At 40.4% G+C, this 13,107-nt stretch overlaps 1 protein-coding gene across 1 annotated transcript; it reads right to left on the bottom strand.

Moving 5' to 3' along the window:
* Positions 1-10,437: 10,437 nt before the first annotated feature.
* On the bottom strand, positions 10,438-11,581 carry LOC141631666 (uncharacterized). The gene is made up of 2 exons (XM_074444306.1): positions 10,817-11,581; positions 10,438-10,485 (listed from the first exon to the last, which is right to left on the bottom strand). The coding sequence occupies exons 1-2, from the start codon at positions 11,579-11,581 to the stop codon at positions 10,438-10,440; spliced, it is 813 nt and encodes a 270-aa protein (XP_074300407.1).
* Positions 11,582-13,107: the final 1,526 nt, after the last annotated feature.

The raw sequence follows: 13,107 nt of genomic DNA, 5'->3' as shown, positions 1-13,107 counted from the left end.
GAAGTTTGATGCGTGTCTTTCATATGATGTTTTACATCCTATTTTCCACGCATTTCAGAGCTCATTTGTGTAGTTTAAGCTACCATTTCCCCTATTTCTGTCTACTTTCGTGTTTTTGTACATTATTGCAGAAATGTGAAGAATTCAATGGAAATTGAGCTAAATCCGTCCCCGAGTGTCTTGCATTGCATTTGACGTGAAGCATTCACTTAAGGAACGGGCTTGGTGCGCAATTCAAGGCCCAAAAGACAAATACACAAGAAATTGGAAGTCAAGTGTCAGCTACTTCAGTCGATCGACCGGGTATGTCAGTCGATCGACCAACTTGTGGGTTCCGAAGCTATCAGACATCACTACTTTCCGATCGACCGCCACTTTTAGTCGATCGACCAAGCCGCTATCCCATTTGAAATTAAAAGATCGAGGAAACGCAAGCCCATTGTTTTTAGGTTTTGATAATAAGTGTTACGTATATTTTCTATATAACGTAACCTAGAATATCAGATTATTCATTCAGTTTTACTAGTTCTTTAGTTTGTTTCCAACATTCAATAATTAGGGTTTTTTAATACTATTTCGTACAATTACTCTCGCATTCGGTTTCTGGATCTCTCGCTGCAATTCCAATCGGTATTCTTCTGCTAATAATTCAGTTTGCTTTATTATCGTTTTGTAGGATAGAATTGCTAGTTAGTTTCCCAAAACCGATTCATCGTTTTATGTTAATTGTTTGTTCTATTATTTCAAGCATGAATTCTTCTGTCTATTTTATTGGCTTTATTGTTGTTATCACCCTTAGTATGAGTAGCTAAATAGTTTGTGCTAGGATGTAGGGCAATTATAGTGTAGGCGGCAATAGAATGAATACGGCCTGAATCGCGTGTCAGTCGATCGACTGCCATACCTGGTCGATCGACTGACCACGTGAGGTTTACCCTCGTTTTAATTGATTTAAATGTTGTGTTTGACGAATCGAATGCATGCGACTAGTTGAATGCTTAATATTTGACTGACCCACTAGATCGAAAGATAGGGACAGTTGTTAGATCACCAATTAAAATGACTAAACTATGCTGAGATTGAAAGATAGGTAAAGTTTAGACCGTTAGTCACTTTTCAGGACGAAAGTTAGTATTAGTGATATTAGGGACTTATAGCGAGATCGAAAGATGCTATTTGTTAAGAGTGGACCGAGAGGACCTATTTATTTACCGCCTTATGTGGTTGATTTAGACCTGTTTAGTATGCTGCCGCCGAAACTATAACAAACCGACCATCCTAGTACCCTTTCTTTTATCTGTTTTAACTGTTTATTTAGTTTATTGTCTTTATTTGCTATTAGTATAGACCAAATCAAATCAACCCCCACTTTCGTTACCTTAGACTAAATTAGACAATTAGAAATTACATTCGCCTCCTTGTGGTTCGACCCTGTTACCACTAGCCTAGGTTAGTTTTAATAGGAGATTATAAATTTTATTTTTGGTTCTCACAACGACGGGTATCAACGCGCCTATGACAGCACTCGTCGTAAGGTCGCATGGCTCATAACCTTGACCATTGCAACAGGACTCCTCGAAATACAAGCCAGTTTTCAGGTGGTCGATATCGACGCCTCCTTCAAGATGCTTCTGGGACGCCCCTGGATTCATGCGGCCAAAGCCATCACTTCCACCCTTTATCAGAAAATCAGGGTCCTCTTCAACGGGAAAACAATCACAATTCCTGCATCCCCGATCAAGGCCATCATAAAGAAAGGAATAACCTCTCACGTCATTGAGGAGGAAGACAACGAAATGTGGGGGTTCCAAGCTGTGAATGCCCTAACCGATGAATCAACACCCTTTGATTGTGACCCATTCTCGAACCTCACAGTCAACCGTATCTTGATGCGCCAGGGTTATTTCCCGGGCCTACCTATCAACTAGATGAAGAGCACCTTACCTCCCATGAAACAGGGCAAGGTCCCCAACATACCCTTTGGGCTAGGCTATGAACTTACTGATGAAGACATCCAGGAAATGGGCCTCCTAGTACGGAATTGCAAAAGGCAAGGAGTCATCCTGCGACCCTATCACTTGACTCTCAATGGCACTTAATCTCTGATGCTGACCTAGAGAAAACTACCCAAGGCTGGAGGAAGACTGTCAAATGGACTAATCGCCAAGGCCGCATTCTCAAGATCACAACTGTAGAAGGCCCCATCTTCAAAGAGGGAAGTGAAGACGAGACTGAGTCTGAGTTCGAGTCTGATGACAAACTTGAGTCAAAGTCTGTCTTAGCTCCTAGTACTTTTGATGTCCCGGTCAAAGTCCGTTTTCCACTGTTTTATCACAAACGTGGCTGCCTCAGAGGCTGAGTCGGTCATCCCCACTCCCGTAGAAGGTAGCATCCTGGAGCTTGTTCCAGGGGCCACCTCCTCCACTATGTCGCCTCTGACTGCCCATAAGATGTCTGTCCTATTCAAGCTTTTTGCTCAGGTCGACTTAATGAATGCTAAGTTTGTTTACGACTCGTCTCAATTTAACTGCAATGCAATTCTGAACGAATATGAGGAATTTGACTTGAGTGACTACCCACTTCACCTAGCAAAAGAACTTGACAAACAAGAGGATAGGACACCCATCAATGGGGCAACGGAACCCATCAACGTAGGGACGGACAATACATCTCAAGAACTGAGGATAGGGACCACCCCTGACCCCTCGGAAAGACAGCAGTTCGTCGACCTCTTACACGAATACAAGGACATATTCGCATGGTCCTACAAAGACATGCCTAGGATCAACAAAGAGATTACAAAGCATAGGATACTCATTAAACCCGGAGCTAAACCTGTGAAGCAGAAGTTGCGCCGTATGGGACATGAAAATCAAGGAAGAGGTAGACAAACAATTCAAAGTCGGATTCATCAAAGTTTCCGAATACTCTGACTGGGGGCCAACATAATCCCCGTAATCATGAAAGACGAGAGAATTCGGATTTGCGTCGACTTTAGGGAGCTGAACAAGGAAAGTCCAAAAGACGACTTCCCACTACCACTGTTTCTAAAATCAATACACCCTTACTCGGCAGAGTAAGGCCCACTCGATAGAGTACCCAGAGACTCATAAAACCGTAGTATTACAGCTAGCTGACATCTGCGCCATCAACAACAATGAGAAAAACCATGCCGAACCTTGGTACCAAGCCATCCTCAACTACAAAACAAAAAACGAATTCCCTCCCAACTCCGATACAAGAGGACAAAGAGCAATATGTTTGCTTGCATCACAATTCTTGATAAACCAAGAACAACTATACAAAAGAACACCCCATGGGATCGTTCTCCTTTACATTGATCACCAGAAAGCCAAGAAAGTCATGTGAGAGGTCCACGACGGAGAATGCAGGCCTCACATGAGCGCAATGATGCTAACCCAAAAAATCATGCGGTTAGGCTACTATTGGACCCCCATGGAAGCCGATTGCAGAAACTACGTTAAATATTGCCACAATTTCAAAATTTTCGGCAACATACAACACATACCACAATCTCTTTTATAAACCTTGACGTCACCCTGGCCTTTCTCGACCTGGGGCATCGACATCATTGGAAAAGTCAACCCGATAGGCACCAAAGGACATTGTTTCGTCCTTGTTGCAATCGACTACTTCACCAAATGGGTGGAAGTACAATTCTATGCAGTCTTGACTACCAAACAAGTGGCCAAGTTCATCCAGGACAACATCATCTACAGATATGGGGTACCCCATGGAATCATCAGCGACCAGGGCTCCCACTTCTGGGTGGAAACACAAGCCTTGCTGGACAAATACAAAATCAAACGGCATCGATCATCCCCCTATCTTCCCCAAACCAATGGAGCGGTAGAGGCAGCAAACAAAAATCTTGTCACCATCATCAAAAAGATGCAAGACAATTACCGCAATTGGCCGAGCAAACTCCCATTCGCACTCTTGGGATGCCGAACCTCCATTCGAACATTAACAGGAGCAACGCCCTTCTACCTAGCATACGGTATGGAGGTGGTATAACCAGTAGAGTTGGAGGTCCCAGCTCTACGCATCCTACTGGAAAGTCAAGTTCCTGAGGCGGAATGGACCCGTCGAAGGTTCGAACAATTCACACTCCTAGACGAACGGCAACTCAACGCTTTGCACAACGTCCAGCTATACCAACGACGTATACAACGAGCATTCAATAAAAAATTCAAACCCATAAACATAAAAAAAGGCGAGTTCGTCCTCAAGTCGGTTCGAGCTCCATTACCCGTCGATCTGAGGGGGAAATTCAAACCCAATTGGGCTGGGCCATACCTGGTCAAGAAAATACTTTCGGGGGGCACAGTGAGATTGAGTGACCTAGATGGGGAGGATTTTACAAACACGACCAACCTAGAACAACTCATGAAATATTACCCCTGAACCTTAGCAACCAACAAACCTTTCCCTAGTTTAACAACTAGTGACCACAATCTACCTTTCAAGTCAATTCCTCAAAGCGTTCTGATTTGAAATTGCATGTTTTACCAAGTCTAAGTTACGACACCTAGCCATGTTTCAAACAGCCTTTGATCTGTCAAAGGCAACATCCATTTGCACTCAAAACAAAAAACACGTGAACTACGAGCATGATTTGATTTCACCTCTTCAGGTGGATATGTAGGCAGTCCTTTCTTACACAAGAAAGATACAACCACAACATCCAAACAAAACTAACAAAACATTCGAACTACAAGCATGGTTTAATTTCACCTCGTCAGGTTGATACATAGGCAATCCTTTCTTACACAAGAAGGATACAACCATCCCCACACAGAAAAAAATTCACCTATACAAATTCCAAAAGGGGAGGGGGGGGGGGGGGAAACATTCCCTTTTCCACAAAATAAATGCAAAAAATAAGCCTTTCTCCCTTCCCACAAAAATCCCCTTTCACAGGTGCAATGTTTGGGATAATTCAAACCGAATTGCCGATACAAGATGGATGGAAGAAACCATCAACGTTCACAACTTGTTTTTAACACAAGTAATTCTCTTATTTAATTAATAATGAGAAGGATTACAAACTTGACAGCAAATAAAGCTAATCAAGTTCACAACTTGCCAAGCTAGAATGTCCACCAAGACATCTTAGATAGTAATACTAGCACAAAAACTGTGATACTACAAATATTTTGAGTTATTATTGTGACATCTTGTGGTAAGATTGGTGTAGTTAATAATTGTAAATGGGTAATTGTGTTCTCAAAAGTTCGATTGTGCTCGGTTGTGAGGATATTTATAGATGTCGTTATAGTAGTAATGGGCGAACTTCGGGACGAAGTTCATTTTAAGGGGGGAAAACTGTAATACCCCGTAATTTAATAATAATTTATGAGAATAATTTATAATTTAAATAGTTAATTAATGGCATTTCTAATAATTATTACAAATAAGACGTTAATTAAATAATAAAGTAAGTAAGCAAGTCGGGAATTGGACTTAAAGCCAATTAAGCCTTGGGCCGTGTGATATAGATATGGGCCGATTATATTAGGCCTAGTATGAGTAGTGGTCGGAATTTGAAGCGAGATTTATTAAAAAGATAATAAGTATAATAATAATATGGTAATTCCTAATAATAATTAGAATAAGGCGATAGTTTCCTAATTGTCCTCATATACTCCCTAAACCTAGACTATAAATACATGATAAATCTGAAAAATAAATCATAAAATTAGAGGAAGGAGATTTAGAAGAGGGAAGAGCAATTAAGCGATAAAAGGTAAGACCGTCTTAATTTATATTTATATCGTCGCATTCAATTAAATTATTGTTTAAACACCGTATGAACCACCGTGGACTGTGCCGTTACCCTCAATAGTTGCCTTTCACCGTGGTGATGCTAGTGGGACCTATCGTGGCCTTTGTTGACTACCGTGGGTGGCGAATTTGGTGTCTAAAGGAGTGGCTGTCGCGGATTTAAGACGGAAATTGTAGTTTGTGTGTTAGTCGTATGAGTACGGGATTTGGATGGCTGGATAGGTCGTCTATGGGCAGTCTTTATGGTCGTGTTGGGGTGGTTGTAGGTTATGTATGGTACGGTGGATACCTGATGGTGGTGATTGTGTCGTGTTTGTCTTTATTATGGATTGTGTGTCGTGTTTGGGTGGTCATGGCCTGTCGTGGCAAGTGGTGGAACCACCGTGGGTCAAGGGAGACCACGGTGGTGGCCACGGGCTGTCACGGTGGTGGTAAGGTAGTGAGTGTTGAGTTGAGTTGTTTTGTGTCGGGTTTTCGGGGAACTGTTTTATGGCGTGGTTTTATGGCCTGGTAAGGGCGGTTCAGGAGGGGTTAATGGTCATCAGGATTGGCCGTGGTGTAGGCTAGGAGGTGGGAGGCTAGGGTGGTGCTGACAATGGCTAAAGGTGTCGTGATATGTGGGTGTTGGTGAGGGGTTGGACACGGTTTTGCCGTGAGTGTGAGGATGGAGTTTGTGTTTATCTTCACGTGTTTTCACGGGTAAATAGGTGTGAGTGTGTAATTTCTATTAGTTCATTAAGACGGGTTTTTCCATAATGCCAATTTATACGGAAATAATTAATTAAATTATAATTGAATAAATTAATATAATGAATTGAATACTTAATAATTAAATTATAATATTATCGTCTCAAGGTGACGGATTTGTTGAGGAGCATTGCTTATTGGATTCGCTTTGCATTAATTGGACTTGTTAATCAGGTAGGATAACTACTTAAATGGCTGTTATTTTTATATTTCACATGAGTATTGTGGTTGGAAGTATACTTGTTATACGGTTGTGGTTGAATATTGTGGATTATATCCGGCTGATAATTAGTATTGTTCGTTACATTCATATAAGAATGGCATTTGCATTAGTTATCAGATTTATTCTGGCAGACATTACTTATAGTAATGTATAGTGGTTATCAGATTTATTCTGGCAGACGATTATAATCGTGAATTCTCGAGGCAGGCCCCAAGCTGGTTCTACAGACCATCTGGTGGATATTTATCAACTGTGTGTTGAAGCATACATTACTTTATAGTAATGTAGTGTGTTTTCTCACCTTCGGGTTGAGGCTGCCCCGACAAGGGATTGGCGGGATGAATAGTGTTGCGAGGGATGAACTTGGCTGAATGGTTCTATAAAGTCATATCATGCATATTCATATTGTTATTGTCATCTACTGTTGTGAGTTATTTCTAATCAACCTCGTGGTTGACAGTGTATTCGTGAACACCTGTGATGAACCATAATGGGGAGCAGATTTGACAGCTACTAAAGATTAGTTGACTTGGGAGCTTATGAGAATGCGTGAGTATTTGACCAGCCTACCTACAAGTCTAGACCACATAGATTATTTAATAACTTTATTTATTTCCGCTGCGAGTTGTATCGTATTTTATATTAAGTTTTGGTTGATTAATTGGTAATAAACATGTAATCGCTAAAGTTTTAATTAAAGTACTTTGGTTTGTTGTACTTTGTTATTCACTACCTTGGGAAACCGAGATGGTAACGCTCTCATTTACATGGGAGGCCTAGCTAAAGGCTCCTGAATAAATGGGGGTGTTACAAAAACACACAATACATAGCTAGTACAACATAATAAAAACACACAAACACTATTACAACATAATAATAAAACGGGTAATGGACGTCTTCATTCTTCCATTCTACCCTTGCCTTTTCCCTCGGGGTACATATTCCCCTTGCTCTTCTTGTTAGCCCGCCTAGCATGGACTTCCTCTTCGGAACGGATCCTCAAGGGATCTACCACGGCGACGACATCTGGTCACCTATAAGACCCCATACTCGGTCCAAGCCAAGCCCACACACGGCCCACCATCTCTTTGGGACCCGAGCTCCTCCTCTTCGGTGGCCTCACCACATCCGGGCTAATGTCATCGACAAAGTCGTCGAAGAAGGCACGGTTGGCCTTGCCAACTTCCCTATACTTCAAGTTACCGACTTCATCTTTACGGAACTTGGACCTTTCTTCCAAGGTTTGAGCTCTTGACCACTTGACATAAGCCGGAGTCACCCATGTCGTTGAAACGGGGTTTGGTACCTCCCAAGTCGGCCGAGTGGCCCACCACCTCTCAAAAATCTCCACAAGCTCGGAGTTTCGAAAAACACTCTCTTGGACGAGAGTATCTTGAGCGGGCACCTTTTGTTGGCAGCCCATTTGCCTCATAAGCCTTTCAGGATAAATGAAGGAAGCAACCTTCAAACCCACCACCGTCAAAGAACAAGAACAAGCGGCCGGAGCGGGCAACCCCATGAAGGACCTCAAGTGCCACCATGGCACCACCCAACGGATGTGAGGACCACCCTCCTCCGCCAATCTCGAGGTCCAATAGGCCTTTGCGGACGCAAAACTATCCGAATACAACTTCTTTCTCATAGTAAGGTGACGAAAAAAGTAAGAAGAAGCATCAACCGGAGGCTCTACATACCTTAGCCTCTCCATGAGCCATACTTGGAGGATCCTTGGAGATCCAAACAAAGGAGCTTCTCCACAAGAGCCCTTCTTGTCTAAAGCTTGGATGATCTCGCCAAGCACCAACCACGATGGATCCCACCCGTGCTCCATTTGCTCAACCACATGCACAAGGGTCATGCTCCCATACCATATTGACCCCTCCTTCTTCAAGGCATCGACAAGGAGGTAAGCATGTACTAGGCAAAAGGCAAGAGCCCTTCTCCTAGCCACCTCCGAGACACTCACATCCAACCGGTTTGAGAAGATGTTGATAAGAGCCATCATGTATACACCATGGGGAACAAGGAGGAAGTTCACTTGGCTCGTCGACAAGCCCAACATAGATCGAAACTTATTTTTGTAACACAATCGAGTCGGAGGAAGCACCAGAGTATAACCCGGCCACCCTCCAATGGCACCCACTTCTTCGGCAAGAGGGCAAATTTCACATTTCAAGAAAACGAAAACATGGTGTTTCTAATCCCAAAAACAAGAGCATGCTTCAAGGAACGAGGATTGCAACTTAACTTGACGAAGCACCAACAATTGACCAACTCCCATTACAACGAGTTGATACTTCTCGGGAGGCGATAAATCCCGACACCAATGTCCCAACCTATTTTCGAAGGCATCCATGATTCTTTTTGTGGAAGAAGAAGAAAGGTTTTCGTAGAGATGTTTTTCGTGTTTCGGATAATGAAAAAATGGAACACAAATGTCCCTATTTATACAAAACAATCAGCGCCTTTTTTCCGAAAAAAGGGGAAGGTCCCTTGCATTTCCAAGGGGCTCGCGCCTCTTTGGGCTAATTCTAAGAATCTGTACCTTGACTTGTCCCTGTCAAGATGTGTTTCATTCTGACGCATTGATTTTCTTGCCTTAAGGCTCACGCCTCTTCAGGCTTATCCGGAAATTTTTGTGTTTTCTCCCACTTGCATTTCCTTGATTTCACGTTTTGTGACACGACTGTCACAACCCTATCAAAAATAAAACCAACTGGCTCTAACTTATGTAACAGATGTATGTCGGGTATCGTATCCACAGAGAGGCGGTCACTATCTACTTATTATCTAATCTGTCTAAGGTCACAATTGGGGGGTTTGAGTCGTTTGATAAGCTATACTAAAAGAGCAATGGAAATAAAATGTGAACACATGAGAGAGGAAAGTGCTAGGATTTTCGGTTCACCATGGTTTCCTAAGGATCCAAAACTAGAGTCAAAGGTCGGCATAAATTCGGTCTGCAGGGTAGTGAAAAGGTCCTCTTGGTCCGCTATTCGCCCTAAAACATTACTTACTTAGCTTTCACCCTCATTAGAATGCCCTAATGTTCATTACAAGTCTTACCCCTTCCAATCTTTCGATCCAGGTCGTGGTGTACCGAAGTTAATCACCTAAATGCATCGACTCAAGCAGCTAATTACAGTTAATTGCAATGATTAACGACACAAACCAACACTAGTAAAAAAACATTAATTTGCGGCTCCTCATTTGAGGCGTTTTTGATAAATCGCAGCAAATAGAAAATTAGTTTTTCATATTTTTTTAGAGCAAAAATCTATTTGAGGCGGTTTTTGAAAAAAAACGCCTCAAAAAGAGACATATGCGGCGTTTACCTAATGGCATCATGAATTGGGCAAAAAAGTAATCATCACTTTACATTCTCTGCCATGGCATCATGTATTGGGCAAAAAAGTTTTGGAATACAATTTGATGTTTGATCAACAATTGCTTGATGCATGTGATAGATCATAGCTCAAAGAATAGTTCGTACAAGAGTAAGATCTCTTTTCCCCTTTCTTCTTTTAGTTAGTCTTGTTTGAGACCGTCTTAACAAGTGAGAGTCATCTTAAGTTAAGACGATCTTAAATAAAAATTGGTGTTATGTTTAGTTAATATTGTTAATTTAATCGACTTTGTAAATTTGAAGCAACCATTTTCTAGAGTTTGTTTGCTAAATCCCAAACTCCTGCCATCATTCTATCCCACTGTAAATTTGTTTAGATAAGAAAAGGGTAATAATGGAGCACTAATAATACTAGCAAAATGTTAAGAAACCAGTACATGAATTGGTATGCTAATTGAAGAAATCCTTCCATGTGTCATACACATATCAATTTTCATCAATCTAGGAAAAAAACGTGCCAAATGCAACATTTACGAAAAATGGAGATTAAAGCGGAATTCAGTTTTGATTGCAAAAAAAAAAAAGAAAAAAAAAAGAAAAAAAAAAAAAAAACGTGCCAACAGCAACATCTGTGGCAAATGGAGATTAAAGCGGGATTCAGCTTTGGTTGCTTTGTGACGATTCACAGGTACCTTATATTTGCATGTGCGACTCTTATGACCTGGTTCCTTACAATTAGAGCATAGTTGTTTTCCGCCTTTTGGAATTCTATATGTATTTGTCTTGCTCTTGCGTTCCCCGTATGCTCTTTTCCTTTTGTTCGGAGGCCTTCCGTACTTGACTCTTGGATCACTTGGTAAAATTTCTCCTCCATCAATTTCCTGCCACATGCTTTGGCCATTTAATGGCTCCAAAGATAATGCATATGATGTCTCATAAGCTACCTTACTATACCAAAATGACAAATAGCTCTCTGGATTTTCATTCTTTGAGCAAATTGTTGCGGTTGCATGTTCACAAGGAATCCCATTTATATCCCAATATCTACAAGTACAAACTCTTTCATGTAGCTTCACTGCAAATGGGAGCATACTATTGTGAACATGTGCTACTTCATACACATTTTCACCCGCTTCTATAGCATTCCAGTTCCATGTAGCTTGCATGTGATCATTTATTGTTGCTAGAACTCTAGGTGTAACAATGCCCTTACATTTAGCAGCTTGTTTTTTCTTCTCCACCATTCTACACATAACCTTACGCCTTATTTCTTCTAGCATGGTTAAAATAGGTTTTTCTCTAGCTTCAAGGATCCATGAGTTGAAAGTCTCGGCCATATTATTGCAAGTAACCCCTGTACACACCCATCTTTTATAGAAGCATCTACAAAATCTTATAACATCTCTTGAACGCATTTCTAGATGAGCTTTTGGACTTTGTTGTTGTAACTCGCTCATTGCGTAATTGAAACCTTCCTCTGTGTATGATTTCACGGCTTTCCAAAATAGCTTATGTAAAGGAGCACCTTAAACAACCTTAATACAGTTAGTGAAAATGTGTCGTGCGCATAATCTATGCTCGACTTCAGGTAACAAGTCAGCAATTGCAGGCAACAGACCCTGGTTTCATTTTTGAATAAAATTTTAATAGTATTACCTAGAAAGTATATCAATTTGTATGAGATAAAAAAAAAAGATAAGATACCACAAGCGTACCATTTGTTGATCAGATAATAAAGTCCAATTTTCACCTGTTTGAATTTGTAGATCCTCTATAAGATGTCTAAGAAACCAAGACCAGCTCTCTTTAGATTCTGATTCTACTACAGCCCATGCGACGGGGAACATTTGATTGTTAGCATCCCTAGCAGCGGCACAAAATAGCTCGCATTTACAATAACCTTTGAGAAAGGCGCCATCTAAACCAAGTATTCTTCTACAACCATCCATGAATACTTTCCTTATAGAAAGAAAGCTTATATAGAACATATGGATTTGAGGAATTGAGCGTGATATATTATAACACCCCGTAAATTTGAAGACCTTTATTATATTTTAAAAGTAATATTTTAATCTATTTTAATTTAATATTAATTTATTTGAAATAAAATTTATTTGATAAAATATAATCTTATTTTATTTTGAAGAAATGTAATTATTTTTGATAGTTTAGAAATGTTTAAAAGTGATTTAAACTATATTTAAACCTTTTCCCTTGATAAAATAGATTTCGGATAAAAGTCGTAAAATTGGGATTTTCCCATTTCTTACGGTCGTTGGGTAAACGAGTTTGGATATTGGGCATATGAGTACTTAATCCTTTAGTAAAATCGTGTTTAAGAACTTTAATTTTCTCGGAAATCGCGTTCGACGAATATTTCTAATTTCCGTCGAAACGAACCAAAACGTAAACAATTGAAACTCACCCAAACACCCTACCCCAAACCATGCACCCTCCATCCTCCATGGGTCTCCTCTTCATCTTTCATTTCTTCAATTCTCATTTTATCACTTCCTTCTTCCAAACACCAAATTCATCTCAAAAATCCTCCTTACAATCCCTAAATCCACCATAACTTCTTCATTTCTCCACCAAATCGCATAAAAATTATATATTCGGAATCCTCTCTTCAATCCTCACCTACTAGTAAGCTTTATTTTAATTTTCCCCAATTTTTGTTTAAGGGTCATCTTTTCGGGTTTTCGAATTTAAGCTTAATAATTGTGTTTTTGTTGTTCTTATAGGTGAAGAATATGAAAATGAGTTAGGAGACTCATATATTGTAGAATATGATGCATAATTTTGGGTTTTAGAAGTCTTCTCAAGTTATTACTTGTCTCTTTGCTAGCTTAAGGTAACTATTCCGAGTTACTCGACGAATTAATGTCACATTAGTAGTTGTATTTGTTGTTTGTTGTTGTTTGTTGTTGTTGTTGTTGTTGTTTGAGACGAACTTGTTGATAAATGAATGAATAGAGTAAGA

This window comes from Silene latifolia, chromosome Y (assembly GCF_048544455.1).
Source record: "Silene latifolia isolate original U9 population chromosome Y, ASM4854445v1, whole genome shotgun sequence".
NCBI classification, from domain to species: Eukaryota; Viridiplantae; Streptophyta; class Magnoliopsida; order Caryophyllales; family Caryophyllaceae; genus Silene; species Silene latifolia.
Note: the sequence above shows the minus strand (reverse complement) of the source record. Positions and strands in the feature narration are given on the sequence as shown.

What these genes read in the sequence shown, in the direction of transcription:
- LOC141631666 (XM_074444306.1), bottom strand. Translation starts at nt 11,581, where the DNA reads ATGAGCGAGTTACAACAACAAAGTCCAAAAGCTCATCTAGAAATGCGT. An exon ending in GTCGCACATGCAAATATAAG is followed by an intron (nt 10,486 to 10,816) that starts GTACCTGTGAAT and finishes ACAAATTTACAG; the next exon opens with TGGGATAGAATGATGGCAGG.